Source organism: Rhinoraja longicauda, chromosome 13 (assembly GCF_053455715.1).
Source record: "Rhinoraja longicauda isolate Sanriku21f chromosome 13, sRhiLon1.1, whole genome shotgun sequence".
Lineage (NCBI taxonomy): Eukaryota > Metazoa > Chordata > Chondrichthyes > Rajiformes > Arhynchobatidae > Rhinoraja > Rhinoraja longicauda.
Window position 1 is genome coordinate 53,198,962 of NC_135965.1, and position 17,405 is coordinate 53,216,366.

The 17,405-nt window shown below is 62.7% G+C and overlaps 1 protein-coding gene across 1 annotated transcript in view; it reads right to left on the minus strand.

The window, feature by feature from the left end:
* LOC144599723 (neuroserpin-like) overlaps positions 1 to 17,405 on the minus strand; it is a 48,303-nt gene that overhangs the window by 10,603 nt on the left and 20,295 nt on the right. The window contains exons 5-6 of the mRNA XM_078410984.1: positions 14,985 to 15,189; positions 12,211 to 12,308 (exon numbers count right to left, since the gene is read on the minus strand). Of these exons, the coding sequence (XP_078267110.1) occupies positions 12,211 to 12,308; positions 14,985 to 15,189 (303 nt within the window). The remainder of the gene's footprint in view (positions 1 to 12,210; positions 12,309 to 14,984; positions 15,190 to 17,405) is intronic.

A 17,405-nucleotide genomic window follows, 5' to 3' on the forward strand; every position in this document is an offset into this window, starting at 1 on the left:
CCCCCCCCACCCTCCTCCTCTCCCCCCCCACCCTCCTCCTCTCCCCCCCCACCCTCCTCTCTCCCCCCCACCCTCCTCCTCTCCCCCCCACCCACCCTCCTCCTCTCCCCCCCACCCTCCTCCTCTCCCCCCCCCACCCTCCTCCCCCCCCACCTCCACCCCCCCACCCTCCTCCACTCCCCCCCCCACCCTCCCCTCTCCCCCCCCCCCACCCTCCTCCTCCCCCCCCCCACCCTCCTCCTCTCCCCCCCCCCCACCTCCTCTCCCCCCACCACCCTCCTCCTCCCCCCCACCCACCTCCTCTCCCCCCCCCCCACCCTCCTCTCCCCCCCCACCCACCTCCTCTCCCCCCCCCCACCCTCCCTCCTCTCCCCCCCCCACCCTCCTCCTCTCCCCCCCCCACCCTCCTCCTCTCCCCCCCCCCCACCCTCCCCTCCCCCCCACCCTCCTCCCCCCCCCACCCTCCTCCTCTCCCCCCCCCACCCTCCTCCTCTCCCCCCCCACCCTCCTCTCCCCCCCCCACCCCTCCTCTCCCCCCCCCACCCTCCTCCTCTCCCCCCCCCACCCTCCTCCTCTCCCCCCCCCACCCTCCTCCTCTCCCCCCCCACCCTCCTCCTCTCCCCCCCCACCCTCCTCCTCTCCCCCCCCCCCACCCTCCTCCTCTCCCCCCCCACCCTCCTCCTCTCCCCCCCCACACCTCCTCCTCTCCCCCCCACCCTCCTCCTCTCCCCCCCACCCTCCTCCTCTCCCCCCCCCCACCCTCCTCCTCTCCCCCCCAACCCTCCTCCTCTCCCCCCACCTCCTCCTCTCCCCCCACCCTCCTCCTCCCCCCCCCCCAACCCTCCTCCTCTCCCCCCCCCACCCTCCTCCTCTCCCCCCCCACACCCTCCTCCTCCCCCCCCCCCTCCTCCTCTCCCCCCCCACCCTCCTCCTCTCCCCCCCCCCACCCCTCCTCCTCCCCCCCCCACCCTCCTCCTCTCCCCCCCACCCTCCTCCTCTCCCCCCCCACCTCCTCTCCCCCCCCACCCTCCTCCTCTCCCCCCCCACCCTCCTCCTCTCCCCCCCACCCTCCTCCTCTCCCCCCCACCCTCCTCCTCTCCACCCCACCCTCCTCCACCCCCCTCCACTCACCCTTCACCCCCCCTCCTCCCCCCACCCTCCTCCCTCCCCACCCTCCTCCTCTCCCCCCCCTACCCTCCTCCTCCCCCCCCACCCCCTCCTCTCCCCCCCACCCTCCTCCTCTCCCCCCCCACCCTCCTCCCTCCCCCCCCACCCTCCTCCTCTCCCCCCCCACCCTCCTCCTCTCCCCCCCCACCCTCCTCCTCTCCCCCCCACCCTCCTCCTCTCCCCCCCACCCCCTCCTCTCCCCCCACCCTCCTCCTCTCCCCCCCACCCTCCTCCTCTCCCCCCCCACCCTCCTCCTCTCCCCCCCCACCCTCCTCCTCTCCCCCCCACCCTCCTCCTCTCCCCCCCCCCACCCTCCTCCTCTCCCCCCCCCACCCTCCTCCTCTCCCCCCCACCCCACCCTCCTCCTCTCCCCCCCCCACCCTCCTCCTCTCCTCCCCCCCCCACCCTCCTCCTCTCCCCCCCCACCCTCCTCCTCTCCCCCCCACCCTCCTCCTCTCCCCCCACCCTCCTCCTCTCCTCCCCCCCCACCCTCCTCCTCCTCCCCCCCCACCCTCCTCTCTCCCCCTCCAGCTAATCCCCTTGTCTCGCCCCCCTCCTCCCCCCACCCTCCTCCTCTCCCCCATCCTCCTCCTCTCCCCACCTCCTCCTCCTCTCCCCCCCCACCCTCCTCCTCTCCCCCCCCCACCCTCCTCCTCACCCCCCCCACCCTCCTCCTCTCCCCCCCCACCCTCCTCCTCTCCCCCCCCCCACCCTCCTCCTCTCCCCCCCCCACCCTCCCCCTCTCCCCCCCCCCACCTCCTCCCCCCCCACCCTCTCCCCCCCCCCACCCTCCTCCTCTCCCCCCCCCCACCCTCCTCCTCTCCCCCCCCCCACCCTCCTCCTCTCCCCCCCCACCCTCCTCCTCTCCCCCCCCCACCCTCCTCCTCTCCCCCCACCCTCCTCCTCTCCCCCCCACCCTCCTCCTCTCCCCCCCCACCTCCTCCTCTCCCCCACCCTCCTCCTCCTCCCCCCCCACCCTCCTCCTCCTCTCCCCCCCACCCTCCTCTCTCCCCCTCCAGCTAATCCCCTTTGTTCTCGCGCCCCCTCCTCCCCCCACCCTCCTCCTCTCCCCCATCCTCCTCCTCTCCCCATCCTCCTCCTCCTCCTCTCCCCCCCCACCCTCCTCCTCTCCCCCCCCCAACCCTCCTCCTCTCCCCCCCACCCTCCTCCTCTCCCCCACCCTCCTCCTCTCCCCCCCCCAACCCTCCTCCTCTCCCCCCCCCCCACCCTCCTCCTCTCCCCCCCCCCACCTCCTCTCCCCCCCCCCCTCCTCCTCTCCCCCCCACCCTCCTCCTCTCCCCCCCCACCCTCCTCCTCTCCCCCCACCCTCCTCCTCTCCCCCCCTACCCTCCTCCTCTCCCCCCCACCCTCCTCCTCTCCCCCCCCACCCTCCTCCTCTCCCCCCCCACCCTCCTCCTCTCCCCCCCCACCCTCCTCCTCTCCCCCCCCACCCTCCTCCACTCCCCCCCCACCCTCCTCCTCTCCCCCCCCACCCTCCTCCTCTCCCCCCCCCCACCCACCTCCTCTCCCCCCCACCCTCCTCCTCTCCCCCCCCACCCTCCTCCTCCCCCCCCACCCTCCTCCTCTCCCCCCCACCTCCTCCTCTCCCCCCCCACCCACCTCCTCTCCCCCCCCACCCACCTCCTCTCCCCCCCCACCCTCCTCCTCTCCCCCCCCCCATCCTCCTCCTCTCCCCCCCACCCTCCTCCACTCCCCCCCCCCCCACCTCCTCCTCTCCCCCCCCCCCCAACCCCCTCCTCTCCCCCCCCCCCACCCTCCTCCTCCCCCCCCCCCACCCTCCTCCTCTCCCCCACCACCCTCCCTCTCCCCCCACCACCCTCCTCCTCTCCCCCCCCCACCCTCCTCCTCTCCCCCCCCACCTCCCCTCCTCTCCCCCCCACCCTCCTCCTCTCCCCCCTCCAGCTAATCCCCTTTGTTCTCGCGCCCCCTCCTCCCCCCACCCTCCTCCTCTCCCCATCCTCCTCCTCTCCCCCCCACCCTCCTCTCCCCCCCCACCCTCTTCTCCCCCCCACCCTCTCCTCTCCTCCCCCCCCACCCTCCTCCTCCTCTCCCCCCCCAAACTCCTCCTCCTCTCCCACCCACCCTCCTCCTCTCCCCCCCACCCTCCTCCTCTCTCCCCCCCCAACCCTCCTCCTCTCCCCCCCAACCCTCCTCCTCTCCCCCCCAACCCTCCTCCTCTCCCCCCCAACCCTCCTCCTCTCCCCCCCAACCCTCCTCCTCTCCCCCCCAACCCTCCTCCTCTCCACACCCTCCTCCTCTCCCCCCCCCCAACCCTCCTCCTCTCCCCCCCCACCCTCCTCCTCTCCCCCCCCACCCTCCTCCTCTCCCCCCCCCCCCCTCCTCTCCCCCCCCACCCTCCTCCTCTCCCCCCCCACCCTCCTCCTCTCCCCCCACCCTCCTCCTCTCCCCCCCACCTCCTCTCCCCCCCCACCCTCCTCCTCTCCCCCCCCCACCCTCCTCCTCTCCCGCCCCACCCTCCTCCTCTCCCCCCCACCCTCCTCCTCTCCACCCCACCCTCCTCCTCTCCCCCCCTCCAGCTCATCCCCTTTGTTCTCGCGCCCCCTCCTCCCCCCACCCTCCTCCTCTCCCCCACCCTCCTCCTCTCCCCCCCCTACCCTCCTCCTCTCCCCCCCACCCTCCTCCTCTCCCCCCCACCCTCCTCCTCTCCCCCCCCACCCTCCTCCTCTCCCCCCCCACCCTCCTCCTCTCCCCCCCCACCCTCCTCCTCTCCCCCCCCACCCTCCTCCTCTCCCCCTCCTCCTCTCCCCCCCACCCTCCTCCTCCCCCCCCACCCTCCTCCTCTCCCCCCCCACCCTCCTCCTCTCCCCCCCCACCCTCCTCCTCTCCCCCCCCACCCTCCTCCTCTCCCCCCCACCCTCCTCCTCTCCCCCCCACCCTCCTCCTCTCCCCCCCACCCTCCTCCTCTCCCCCCCCACCCTCCTCCTCTCCCCCCCCACCCTCCTCCTCTCCCCCCCCCACCCTCCTCCTCTCCCCCCCCACCCTCCTCCTCTCCCCCCCCCACCCTCCTCCTCTCCCCCCCCCCACCCTCCTCCTCTCCCCCCCCACCCTCCTCCTCTCCCCCCCCACCCTCCTCCTCTCCCCCCCACCCTCCTCCTCTCCCCCCCCACCCTCCTCCTCTCCCCCCACCCTCCTCCTCTCCCCCCACCCTCCTCCTCTCTCCCCCTCCAGCTAATCCCCTTTGTTCTCGCGCCCCCTCCTCCCCCCACCCTCCTCCTCTCCCCATCCTCCTCCTCTCCCCATCCTCCTCCTCCTCTCCCCCCCCACCCTCCTCCTCTCCCCCCCCCACCCTCCTCCTCTCCCCCCCCACCACCTCCTCTCCCCCCCCACCTCCTCCTCTCCCCCCCCCACCCTCCTCCTCTCCCCCCCCCACCCTCCTCCTCTCCCCCCCCCCCACCCTCCTCCTCTCCCCCCCCCCCACCCTCCTCCTCTCCCCCCCCCCACCCTCCTCCTCTCCCCCCCCACCCTCCTCCTCTCCCCCCCCCCCCCCACCCTCCTCCTCTCCCCCCCCCACCCTCCTCCTCTCCCCCCCCCCACCCTCCTCCTCTCCCCCCCCCCCCACCCTCCTCCTCTCCCCCCCCCCACCCTCCTCCTCTCCCCCCCCACCCTCCTCCTCTCCCCCCCACCCTCCTCCTCTCCCCCCCCACCCTCCTCCTCTCCCCCCACCCTCCTCCTCTCCTCCCCCCCCACCCTCCTCCTCCTCTCCCCCCCACCCTCCTCTCTCCCCCTCCAGCTAATCCCCTTTGTTCTCGCGCCCCCTCCTCCCCCCACCCTCCTCCTCTCCCCCATCCTCCTCCTCTCCCCATCCTCCTCCTCCTCTCCCCCCCCACCCTCCTCCTCTCCCCCCCCCAACCCTCCTCCTCTCCCCCCCCAACCCTCCTCCTCTCCCCACCCTCCTCCTCTCCCCCCCCCAACCCTCCTCCTCTCCCCCCCCACCCTCCTCCTCTCCCCCCCCCACCCTCCTCCTCTCCCCCCCCACCCTCCTCCTCTCCCCCCCCCTCCTCCTCTCCCCCCCACCCTCCTCCTCTCCCCCCCCCCACCCTCCTCCTCTCCCCCCACCCTCCTCCTCTCCCCCCCCACCTCCTCTCCCCCCCCACCTCCTCCTCTCCCCCCCCCACCCTCCTCCTCTCCCCCCCACCCTCCTCCTCTCCCCCCCACCCTCCTCCTCTCCACCCCACCCTCCTCCTCTCCCCCCCTCCAGCTCATCCCCTTTGTTCTCGCGCCCCCTCCTCCCCCCACCCTCCTCCTCTCCCCCACCCTCCTCCTCTCCCCCACCCTCCTCCTCTCCCCCACCCTCCTCCTCTCCCCCCCTACCCTCCTCCTCTCCCCCCCACCCTCCTCCTCTCCCCCCCACCCTCCTCCTCTCCCCCCCCACCCTCCTCCTCTCCCCCCCACCCTCCTCCTCTCCCCCCCCACCCTCCTCCTCTCCCCCCCACCCTCCTCCTCCCCCCCCACCCTCCTCCTCTCCCCCCCCACCCTCCTCCTCTCCCCCCCCACCCTCCTCCTCTCCCCCCCCACCCTCCTCCTCTCCCCCCCCCCACCCTCCTCCTCTCCCCCCCCCACCCTCCTCCTCTCCGCCCCCACCCTCCTCCTCTCCCCCCCCCACCCTCCTCCTCTCCCCCCCCCACCCTCCTCCTCTCCCCCCCCCACCCTCCTCCTCTCCCCCCCACCCTCCTCCTCTCCCCCCCCACCCTCCTCCTCCCCCCCCACCCTCCTCCTCCTCTCCCCCCCACCCTCCTCTCTCCCCCTCCAGCTAATCCCCTTTGTTCTCGCGCCCCCTCCTCCCCCCACCCTCCTCCTCTCCCCCACCCTCCTCCTCTCCCCCATCCTCCTCCTCTCCCCATCCTCCTCCTCCTCTCCCCCCCCACCCTCCACCTCACCCCCCCCACCCTCCTCCTCTCCCCCCCCCACCTCCTCTCCCCCCCCCCCCACCCTCCTCCTCTCCCCCCCCCCCACCCACCTCCTCTCCCCCCCCACCCTCCTCCTCTCCCCCCCCCCCCACCCACCTCCTCTCCCCTCCCCCCCCCACCCTCCACCTCTCCCCCCCCCCCACCCTCCTCCTCTCCCCCCCCCACCCTCCTCCTCTCCCCCCCACCCTCCTCCTCTCCCCCCCCCACCTTCCTCCTCTCCCCCCCACCCTCCTCCTCTCCCCCCCCCACCCTCCTCCTCTCCCCCCCCCCCCCCAACCCTCCTCCTCTCCCCCCAACCCTCCTCCTCTCCCCCCCCCACCCTCCTCCTCTCCCCCCCCACACCCTCCTCCTCTCCCCCCCCCCACCCTCCTCCTCTCCCCCCCACCCTCCTCCTCTCCCCCCCCACCCTCCTCCTCTCCCCCCCCACCCTCCTCCTCTCCCCCCCACCCTCCTCCTCTCCCCCCCACCCTCCTACTCTCCCCCCCCACCTTCCTCCTCTCCCCCCCACCCTCCTCCTCTCCCCCCCACCCTCCTCCTCTCCCCCCCTCCAGCTAATCCCCTTTGTTCTTGCGCCCCCTCCTCTCCCCCACCCTCCTCCTCTCCCCCACCCTCCTCCTCTCCCCCACCCTCCTCCTCTCCCCCACCCTCCTCCTCTCCCCCACCCTCCACCTCTCCCCCACCCTCCTCCACTCCCCCACCCTCCTCCTCTCCCCCACCCACCACCTCTCCCCACCCTCCTCCTCACCCCCACCCTCCTCCTCTCCCCCACCCTCCTCCTCTCCCCCCCCCCCCCCCACCCTCCTCCACTCCCCCCCCCCACCCACCACCTCTCCCCCCCCCACCCTCCTCCTCTCCCCCCCCCCCCCACCCTCCTCCTCTCCCCCCCCCCACCCTCCTCCTCTCCCCCCCCCACCCTCCTCCTCTCCCCCCCCCACCCTCCTCCACTCCCCCCCCCCCCCACCCTCCTCCTCTCCCCCCCCCACCCTCCTCCTCTCCCCCCCCCCCACCCTCCTCCTCTCCCCCCCCCACCCTCCTCCTCTCCCCCCCCCACCCTCCTCCTCTTCTCCCCCCCCCCACCCTCCTCCTCTCCCCCCACACCCTCCTCCTCTCCCCCCCCACCCTCCTCTCTCCCCCCACCCTCCTCCTCTCCCCCCCCACCCTCCTCCTCTCCCCCCCCACCCTCCTCCTCTCCCCCACCCTCCTCCTCCTCTCCTCCCCCCCACCCTCCTCCTCCTCCTCCTCCTCTCCCCCCCCACCCTCCTCTCCCCCCCTCCAGCTAATCCCTTTGTTCTCGCGCCCCCCCTCCCCCCACCCTCCTCCCACCCTCCTCCTCTCCCCCATCCTCCTCCTCCCCCCACCCTCCTCCTCCCCCCCACCCTCCTCCTCTCCCCCACCCTCCTCCTCTCCCCCCCACCCTCCTCCTCTCCCCCCCCACACCCTCCTCCTCTCCCCCCCCCCCACCCACCTCCACTCCCCCCCCCCCCCCACCCTCCTCCTCTCCCCCCCCCCCACCCTCCTCCTCTCCCCCCCCCCCCCCCACCCTCCTCCTCTCCCCCCCCCCCCCCCCACCCTCCTCCTCTCCCCCCCCCCACCCCCCACCCCCCACCCCCCACCCTCCTCCTCTCCCCCCCCACCCTCCTCCTCTCCCCTCCCCCCCCACCCTCCTCCTCTCCCCCCCCCCCCCCACCCCCCCCCCCACCCTCCTCCTCTCCCCCCCCCACCCTCCTCCTCTCCCCCCCCCACCCTCCTCCTCTCCCCCCCCCACCCTCCTCCTCTCCCCCCCCCCTCCTCCTCTCCCCCCCCCCTCCTCCTCTCCCCCCCCCCCCCACCCTCCTCCTCTCCCCCCCCCCTCCTCCTCCCCCCCCCCCACCCTCCTCCTCCTCTCCCCCCCCCCCCACCCTCCTCCTCTCCCCCCCCCCCCACCCTCCTCCTCTCCCCCCCCCCTCCTCCTCTCCCCCCCCCCTCCTCCTCTCCCCCCCCCCTCCTCCTCTCCCCCCCCCCCCCTCCTCCTCTCCCCCCCCTCCTCCTCTCCCCCCCCTCCTCCTCTCCCCCCCCCCCTCTCCCCCCCCTCTCCCCCCCTCCTCCTCTCCCCCCCCCCTCCTCCCCCTCCTCCCCCTCCTCCTCTCCCCCCCTCCTCCCCCTCCTCCTCTCCCCCCCCCCCACCTCCTCTCTCCCCCCCCCCCCCCCTCCTCCTCCCCCCCCCCCCTCCCTCCTCCTCTCCCCCCCACCCTCCTCCTCTCCCCCCCCACCCTCCTCTCCCCCCCCACCCTCCTCTCCCCCCCACCCTCCTCTCCCCCCCCACCCTCCTCTCCCCCCCCACCCTCCTCTCCCCCCCCACCCTCCTCTCCCCCCCCACCCTCCTCTCCCCCCCCACCCTCCTCTCCCCCCCCACCCTCCTCTCCCCCCCCACCCTCCTCTCCCCCCCCACCCTCCTCCTCCTCCCCCCCCCCAAACTCCTCCTCCTCTCCCCCCCCCAAACTCCTCCTCCTCTCCCCCCCCCAAACTCCTCCTCCTCTCCCCCCCCCAAACTCCTCCTCCTCTCCCCCCCACCCTCCTCCTCCCCCCCACCCTCCTCCTCCCCCCCCACCCTCCTCTCCCCCCCCACCCACCCTCCTCTCCCCCCCCACCCACCCACCTCTCCCCCCCCACCCACCCTCCTCTCCCCCCCCACCCACCCTCCTCTCCCCCCCCACCCACCCTCCTCTCCCCCCCCACCCACCCTCCTCTCCCCCCCCACCCACCCTCCTCTCCCCACCCACCCACCCTCCTCTCCCCACCCACCCACCCTCCTCTCCCCCCCCCCACCCACCCTCCTCTCCCCCCACCCACCCTCCTCGCCCCCCCCACCCACCCTCCTCTCCCCCCCCCACCCACCCTCCTCTCCCCCCCCCACCCACCCTCCTCTCCCCCCCCACCCACCCTCCTCTCCCCCCCCACCCACCCTCCTCTCCCCCACCCACCCACCCTCCTCTCCCCCCCCACCCACCCTCCTCTCCCCCACCCACCCACCCACCCACACGTACGATGAGCGTTTGTCGGCACAGGGCCTGTACTCACTGGAGTTTAGAAGGATGAGGGGGGGGACGACCTCATTGAAACTTACAGAATAGTGAAAGGCCTGGATAGAGTGGATGTGGAGAGGATGTTTCCACCAGTGGGAGAGTCTAGAACCAGAGGGCACAGCCTCAGAATTAAAGGATGCACCTTTAGAAAGGAGATGAGGAAGAATTTATTTTGTCAGAGGGTGGTGATTCTGTGAAATTCATTGCCACAGAAGGCTGTGGAGACCAAGTCAATGGGCATTTTTTTATGGCGGCCCAGGACAGAAAGGTCAGTGCGGGAATGGGAGGAGGAGTTAAAGTGTTGAGCAACCGATAGATCAGATAGATATAGGCGGACTGAGCAGAGGTGTTCAGTGAAACCTGCGCGTGGTCTCACCGGTAAATAGGAGTCCACACCTCGAACAGCGGTTACAGTAGTTGACAGGGTATCATGGGAAATAGGAGCAGAATTGGGCCATTCAGCCCATCGTCTACTCTGCCATTCAATCATGGCTGATCTATCTCTCCCTCCTAACCCCATTCTCCTGCCTTCTCCCCATAACCCCTGACAACCGTACTAATCAAGAATCTGTCTATCTCTGCCTTAAAAATATCCACAGACACGGCCTGCACAGCCTTCTGTGGCAACGAATTCCACAGATTCACCACCCTCTGACTAAAGACATTTCGCCTCATCTCCTTCCTAAAAGAACGTCCTTTAATTCAGAATCTTCTGTTCAGATTAGATAGGACAATTAGTGTGATTCAACCAGTCGTTATCACAGTCTGCTCAGACTTTAGACAATAGGTGCAGGAGTAGGCCATTCGGCCCTTCACGCTAGCACCTCCATTGACTGTGATCATCCACAATCAGTAACCCGTTCCTGCCTATTCCCATATCCCTTGATTCCGCTAGCCCTAAGAGCTTTATCTAACTCTTTTGAAAGCATTCAGTGAATTGGCCTCCACTGCCATCTGAGGCAGAGAATTCCAGATTCACAACTCTCCGAGTGAAAAGGTTTTTCCTCATCTCCGTTCTAAATGGCCTCCCCCTTATTCTTAAACTGTGGCTCATGGCTCTGGACTCCCCCAACATCGGGAACATGTTTCCTGCCTCTGGCGTGTCCAATTCCTTAATAATCTGATGTGTTTCATGAATTATACTTTCTAGGAAGTAGGACCAGTGAACAAATGAAGGACATATTTGCCTGGAACATCATTCAGATGATTGAGCAGCGGATGTTAAATCAGAATATGACCCTCACATGTGCAATGTACCCGATATTTAACCTCAAAACCTCTGTGCAGTGATCTGTAGCTCGAATCTGTGTGTGCCAACCTGTATTACTTGGTATTAAGAGCATTTATTTAGCCTAAAGCCTAAAAACAAAAATCAACAATGGCAGATTGAGGAGTTTAACTCTTAACGACACTGAAACGCCATTAAATTAACAGTTCTCTGGCCCGGTTGCTCTGCTAACGCATTGAACAATATCAACACATTATTGTCAATGATCCCAATCCTTACACAGGCTCCACTCCAGTACCAAATGTTTGGTACAATTCCAGTGCCAAATCTCTGTCCCCACTGCAATAGAATGATACATGCTGACAGACTCAGAGTGGAACCAGGCCCTTCGGCCCAACTTGCCCACAGCGACCCCATCTACACTCATCTCACCTGCCTGCGTTTGGCCCGTATTCCTCTAAACCTATCCTATCCATGTACCTGTCCAAATGGCTTCTCAAACATTGTGATAGTCCTTGCCTCAACTACCTCCTCTGGCTGTTTGTTCCATACATCCACCATCCTTTGTGTTTAAAAAGAAAGTTGCCCCTCGGGTTCCTATTAAATCTTTCCCCCCCCCCCCCCCCCTCACCTTAAACCTACGTCGTCTGCCTCTCGATTCCCCTACTCTGGGTAACAGGCTGTGCATTTACTCAATCTATTCCTCGTGTGATTTTATGCACCTTTATAAGATCACCCCTCATCCTCCTGCACTCAGTAACATCAGCTGAGGGAACAATTCCATTTGTATCACAGTATCTTGTCTAAATTAAGCAGTGGTTCACAAGTTATAGGAGTAGAATTAGGTCATTCGGCCCATCAAGTTTTCGCCATTGAATCATGGCTGATCTCTGCCTCCTAACCCCATTTTCCTGCCTTGACACCGGTTCTAATCAAGAATTTGTTTATCTCTGCCTTAAAAATATCCACTGACTTGGCCTCCACAGCCCTCTGTGGCAAAGAGTTCCACAGATTCACCACCCTCTGACTAACAAAGTTCCTCCTCGCCTCCTTTCTAAAGGAGCGCCCTTTAATTCTGAGGCTGTGACCTCTGGTCCCAGACTCTCCCACCAGTAGAAACATCCTTTCCACATCCACTCTATCTATTGCTTTCATTATTCTGTTTCAATGAGGTCCCCCCTCATTCTAAACTCCAGCTAGTACAGGCACAGTGCCGTCAAACGCTCATCATAGGTTAACCCACTCATTCCTGGGATCATTCTTGTAAACCTCCTCTGGACCCTCTCCAGATCCAGCACATTCTTCCTCAGATATGGGGCCCAAAATTGCTCACAATACTCTAACCGCGGCCTGACCATGTGGTGCTATATCTCGACATAGTGCTTCGGTGCATATTGTTCACAGTGCTCATTGCCCTATTAACATCAACTCCATCCTCATCCCCAATAGTTCTGTGTAGTTTATTGTCACGTGTACCGAGGTACAGTGAAAAGCTTTTGTTACCTGCTAAGCGGTCAGTGGAAAGACAATACACGATTACAATCGAACCATTCACAGGGAATAACGTTTAGTGCAAGGTAAAGCTAGTAAAGTTCGATCTCGGATAGTCCGAGGATCACCAATGAGGTAGACAGTAGTTCAGGGCAGCTCTCTAGTTGTGGTGGGATGATTCAGTTGCAGGATAACAGCTTCACAATAGTAAAAGTTTAAAAGATACCTACAAATATTTGCCAGATTATTTCAAACCAACATTTTATGCAGGAGAGAAAAATGGCAACTTTAAACGAAGAGATTATTTCCTTACCGGTCATTGCAGATAGGTCAGCATCGAGACTAAACAATTCTGAGATGCCAAGACCAGTCAGAGCCTCCTCCAGATCGATATTCTGCATCACTTTAAATCTAACAACATAGTTTAATATATGTAAAAAAGTCAAACAGTAATAAATTTAAAATGTGTGCCGTATAAAATTCCCTACTGCATATATATGTTCGTATGTTCTAGAAGCAGAATTAGGCCATTCGGCCCATCAAGTCTACTCCGCCATTCAATCATGGCTGATCTTCTCCCCCTCCTAACCCCCTTCTCCTGCCTTCTCCCCATAATCCCTGACACCCGTACTAATCAGGAATCTATCAATCTGCGCCATAAAAAATGCCCACTGACTTGGTCTCCAGACGTCTGTGGCAATGAATTCCACAGATTCACCACCCTCTGACTAAAGAAATTCCTAATCATTTTCTTTTTAAAGATACGTCTTTTTATTCTGAGGCTGTGACCTCCGGTCCTAGACTCTCCCACTAGAGGAAACATCCTCTCCACATTCACTTTACCCAGGCCTTTCAATATTCAGTACGTTTCAATTAACTCCCCCCTCATTCTCCCAGCTTGATAAAATATTAAACATTATTTTGTAAAGCAAACTAATTTTTTTTCTAAGAAATCATTTCTTGCAGCAAACAGCAAAACAGCAAACAATCATTTGTGATCACAGCTGTGATAAATGCATTTCTTTAATAATGTAGATTCAAATCAAACAATATAATTTTTAGAGAGACACAAAATGCTGGAGTTACTCAGCGGGTCAGGCAGCATCTCTGGAGAGAAGCAATGGGTGACGTTTTGGGTCGAGTCCCTTCTTCAGACTCAGTCTGAAAAAGGGTCTCGACCCGAAACGTCATCCATTCCTTCTCTCCAGAAATGCTGCCTGGCCCGCTGAGGTACTCCAGCATTTTGTGCCGATCTTTGATTTAAACCAGCGTCTGCAGTTCTTTCCTACACAATATAATGTTTAGAGTTGCATCCTTGGTTTTGTATCTTTGCAAATGCTTTCTCCTCGGCAAATGGTTTCAAGGTCAAGGTTGAAAGACAGCAGTCTTTGGCGGTCACGGTGGTGCAGCGGTAGAGTTGCCTTACAGCGAATACAGCGCCGGAGACCCGGGTTCCATCCCGACCACGGGTGCTGCCTGTACGGAGTTTGTACGTTCTCCCCATGACCCACGTGAGATTTCTCCGAGATCTTCATTTTCCTCCCACACTCCAAAGACGTGCAGGTTTGTAGGTTAATTGGCTTGGTATAAATGTAAACATTGTCCTCAGTGGGTGTAGGATAATGTTAATGTGCGGGGAGCACGGACTTGGTGGGCGGAAGGGCCTGTTTCCGCACTGTATCTCTAAACTAAAAACTAAACTAAGCAGGAGTGCAAACACCAGATGGGGGCAGCACTGAGGTGCAGCTGGTAGAAATGCTGCCTCAGAGGAAGGTTCGATCCCAACTACAGATACAGCCCATCTGGAATTTGCGTGTCCTCCTTGTGCAGTTCAGTTTAGTTTATGGTCACGTGAACCGAGGTACAGTGAAAAGCGTTCGTTGCGTGCTGACCAGTCAGCGCCAGAAAGACAATACATGATCACAATCGAATGGACAAGCTAGATGCCGGAAAAATGTTCCCAATGTTGGGGGAGTCCAGAACCAGGGGCCACAGTCTAAGAATAAAGGGGAGGCCATTTAAAACTGAGGTGAGAAAAAACTTTTACACCCAGAGAGTTGTGAATTTGTGGAATTCTCTGCCACAGAGGGCAGTGGAGGTCAATTCACTGGATGAATTTAAGAGAGAGTTAGATAGAGCTCTAGGGGCTAGTGGAATCAAGGGATATGGGGAGAAGGCAGGCACGGGTTACTGATTGTGAATGATCAGCCATGATCACAATGAATGGTGGTGCTGGCTCGAAGGGCCGAATGGCCTCCTCCTGCACCTATTTTCTATGTTTCTATGAGCCATTTACAGTGTACAGATAGATACATGATAAAGGAATAACGTTTAATGCAAGGTAGAGCCGATCTAAGATAGTTCGAGGACCGCGTGGGTTTTGTCCGGGCGCTCAGGTTTCCTCCCACATCCCAAAGACGTGCAGGTTTGTAGGTTAATTGGCCCTCTGTAAATTGCCCGCGTTCCTGTGCTGTACCGTTCTATGTTCTAGCAGGTAGCCAGATGACACATAGTGGCGTGGGATAAAATTGACATGTGGGAAGAAACAGGAGCACTAAGGAAATCTACGCTGTCACAAGGAGAGCGTGCAAACTCCACACAGACAGCACCCAAGGTCAGAATCAAACCTGGGTCTCCGGTGCTGTGTGGCAGCAGCTCTACCACTGTGCTGCCCTGCATATACAACTGTTTACAGTTACTGACCTGTGGCCTAACTGGTACATCTTTTAAGTTTATTATAGTCAAGGGCATTGATTTTTATTAGTCTAGTTTAGAGATACAGCGTGGAAACAGGCCCTTCGGCCCACGGAGTCCATGCCGACCAGCACACTAACACTATCCTACACACACGAGGGACAATTTTACATTTATGCTAAGCCAATTAACCTACCAACCTGTACATCTTGGATTGTGGGAGGAAACAAAAGATCTCGGAGAAAACACACACGGGTCAGGGGGAGAGCGTGCAAACTCCACACAGACAGCACCCGTGGTCAGGATCGAACCCGGGTCTTTCGCGCTGAGGCAGCAGCTCTACCGCTGCACCACCTTGCTGCCGCCATCAGTAAACAAATGCAAATCCCTCACCTTGGCATGTACACCTCCACCTTCTGCTTCTTGACAGCACCTGCCCATTCGTGAATGAGCTGGGTTTTAATAAGGGGCTCCAGGATGGCCAGTTGTACTTCCTGCCTTGGGAGGATGATCATCATACTCATTTTGTCTCCAACATATGGTATTTCCAGAACCTGATACACACCACCTGCTTCATTCGAACCATCGCTGAACTCGCCTGGAAAAGAAAAGTTTCATCGTAAAACATAACTCGCCAGCTCGGCGTGTCCTACGGGCAGTGAAATGGGCCGACTGTACGGTGGCGCAGCGGTAGAGTGGCTGCCTCAAGACGTAGAGTGGCTGCCTCACGGCGTAGAGCGGCTGACGCACGGCGTAGAGCGGCTGCCTCACGGCGTAGAGCGGCTGACGCACGGCGTAGAGCGGCTGCCTCAAGACGTAGAGCGGCTGCCTCACGCCGTAGAGCTGCCGCCTCACGGCGTAAAGTGGCTGCCTCAAGACGTAGAGTGGCTGCCTCACGCCGTAGAGCTGCCGCCTCACGGCCTAAAGCGGCTGCCTCACGCCGTAGAGCTGCCGCCTCACGCCGTAGAGTGGCTGCCTCAAGACGTAGAGTGGCTGCCTCACGCCGTAGAGCTGCCGCCTCACGCCGTAGAGTGGCTGCCGCCTCACGCCGTAGAGTGGCTGCCTCAAGACGTAGAGTGGCTGCCTCACGCTGTAGAGCTGCCGCCTCACGCCGTAGAGTGGCTGCCTCAAGACGTAGAGTGGCTGCCTCACGGCGTAGAGTGGCTGCCTCACGCCGTAGAGCTGCCGCCTCACGGCATAGAGCGGCTGACTCACGGGGTAGAGCGGCTGCCTCACGGCGTAAAGTGGCTGCCTCACGGCGTAGAGTGGCTGCCTCACGCCGTAGAGTGGCTGCCTCAAGACGTAGAGTGGCTGCCTCAAGACGCAGAGCTGCCGCCTCACGGCACCAGAGTTGCCGCCTCACGGCGCCAGAGTTGCCGCCTCACGGCGTAGAGTGGCCGCCTCACGGCAGTCGAGTTGCTGCCTCACGGCGCCAGCGACCCGGCTTCCATCCTGACTACGGGTGCTGTCTGCACGGAGTTTGTACGTTCTCCCCGTGGGTTTTCTCCGGGTGCCTCCCACACTCCAAAGAGGTACAGGTTTGGCTTCGGTGAATAAAATTGTCTCTTGTGTGTGTAGGACAGTGTTAGTGTACGGGGATCGCTGGTCACCGCGGACCCGGTGGGTCGAAGGGCCTGATTCCACACTATCTCTAAACTAAACCTAACGTAAACTAAACACAGCTTAAATAATAGCAAAAATGGACACAAAGTGCTGGAGTAACTCAATGAGTCAGGAGTGTCTCTGGAGAGCATGGACAGGTGACGTTTCAGGTCAGGGCCCTTCTTCAGACGACCTATCCGTGTTCTCCAGAGATGTTTAGTTTATTGTCACGTGTACTGAGGTACAGTGAAAAGCTTTTTGTTGCGTACTAACCAGTCAGCGGAAAGACAATACGTGATTACAATCGAGCCATTCACAGTGCGCAGAGTAGAGGTTTAAAAGGGTGGAGTGATTGTAATGAGTGATTGCAGATCCAGTTCTGGGACAGGCATGCAGAGAGACACCTGGCTTGGGCGCCATCTTTATTTATGCTGCCTGACCAGAGGTACTCCAGCACTTTGTGTTCTTTTTTGTAAACCAACATTTGAAGTTTTAGTTTTTAGTTTTAGTGGTACAGCGTGGAAACAGGCCCTTCGGCCCACCGAGTCAACACACCAGCGATCCCCGCACACTAACACTATCCTACACACACTGGGGTCAATCTACACTTACACGAAGCCAATTTACCTACAAACCTGTACGTCTTTGGAGTGTGGGAGGAAACCGAAGATGTCGAATAAAACCGGGAATCGGTCACGGGGCGAACGTACAAACTCCGTACAGACATCACCATAGGGCGGCACGGTGGCGCAGCGGTAGAGTTGCTGCCTTACAGTGAATGCAGCGCCAGAGACCCGGGTTCGATCCCGACTGTGGACGCTGTCTGCATGGAATTTGTACGTTCTCCCCTTGACCTGCGTGAGTTTTCTCAGAGACCTTCGGATTCCTCCCACACTCCAAAGACGTAGAGGTTTGTAGGTTAATTGGCTTGGTAAATGTAAAAATTGTCCCCAGTGTGTGTAGGATGGCGTTAATGTGCGGGGATCGCTGGTCGGCGCGGACACGGTGGGCCGAAGGGCCTGTTTCCGCGCTGTATCTCTAAACTAGTCAGGATCAAACCCGGGTCTCTGGAACTGCAAGCGTTGTAAGGCAGCAACTCTACCACTGCGCCACCGTGCAGCCTCTGTGACAACATTTCAAACATAAAGCTCATTGTAATTGCAGTTGAATGGAGCGTTACAGCACAAGGTTAAATAACGATACAAGGTTAAG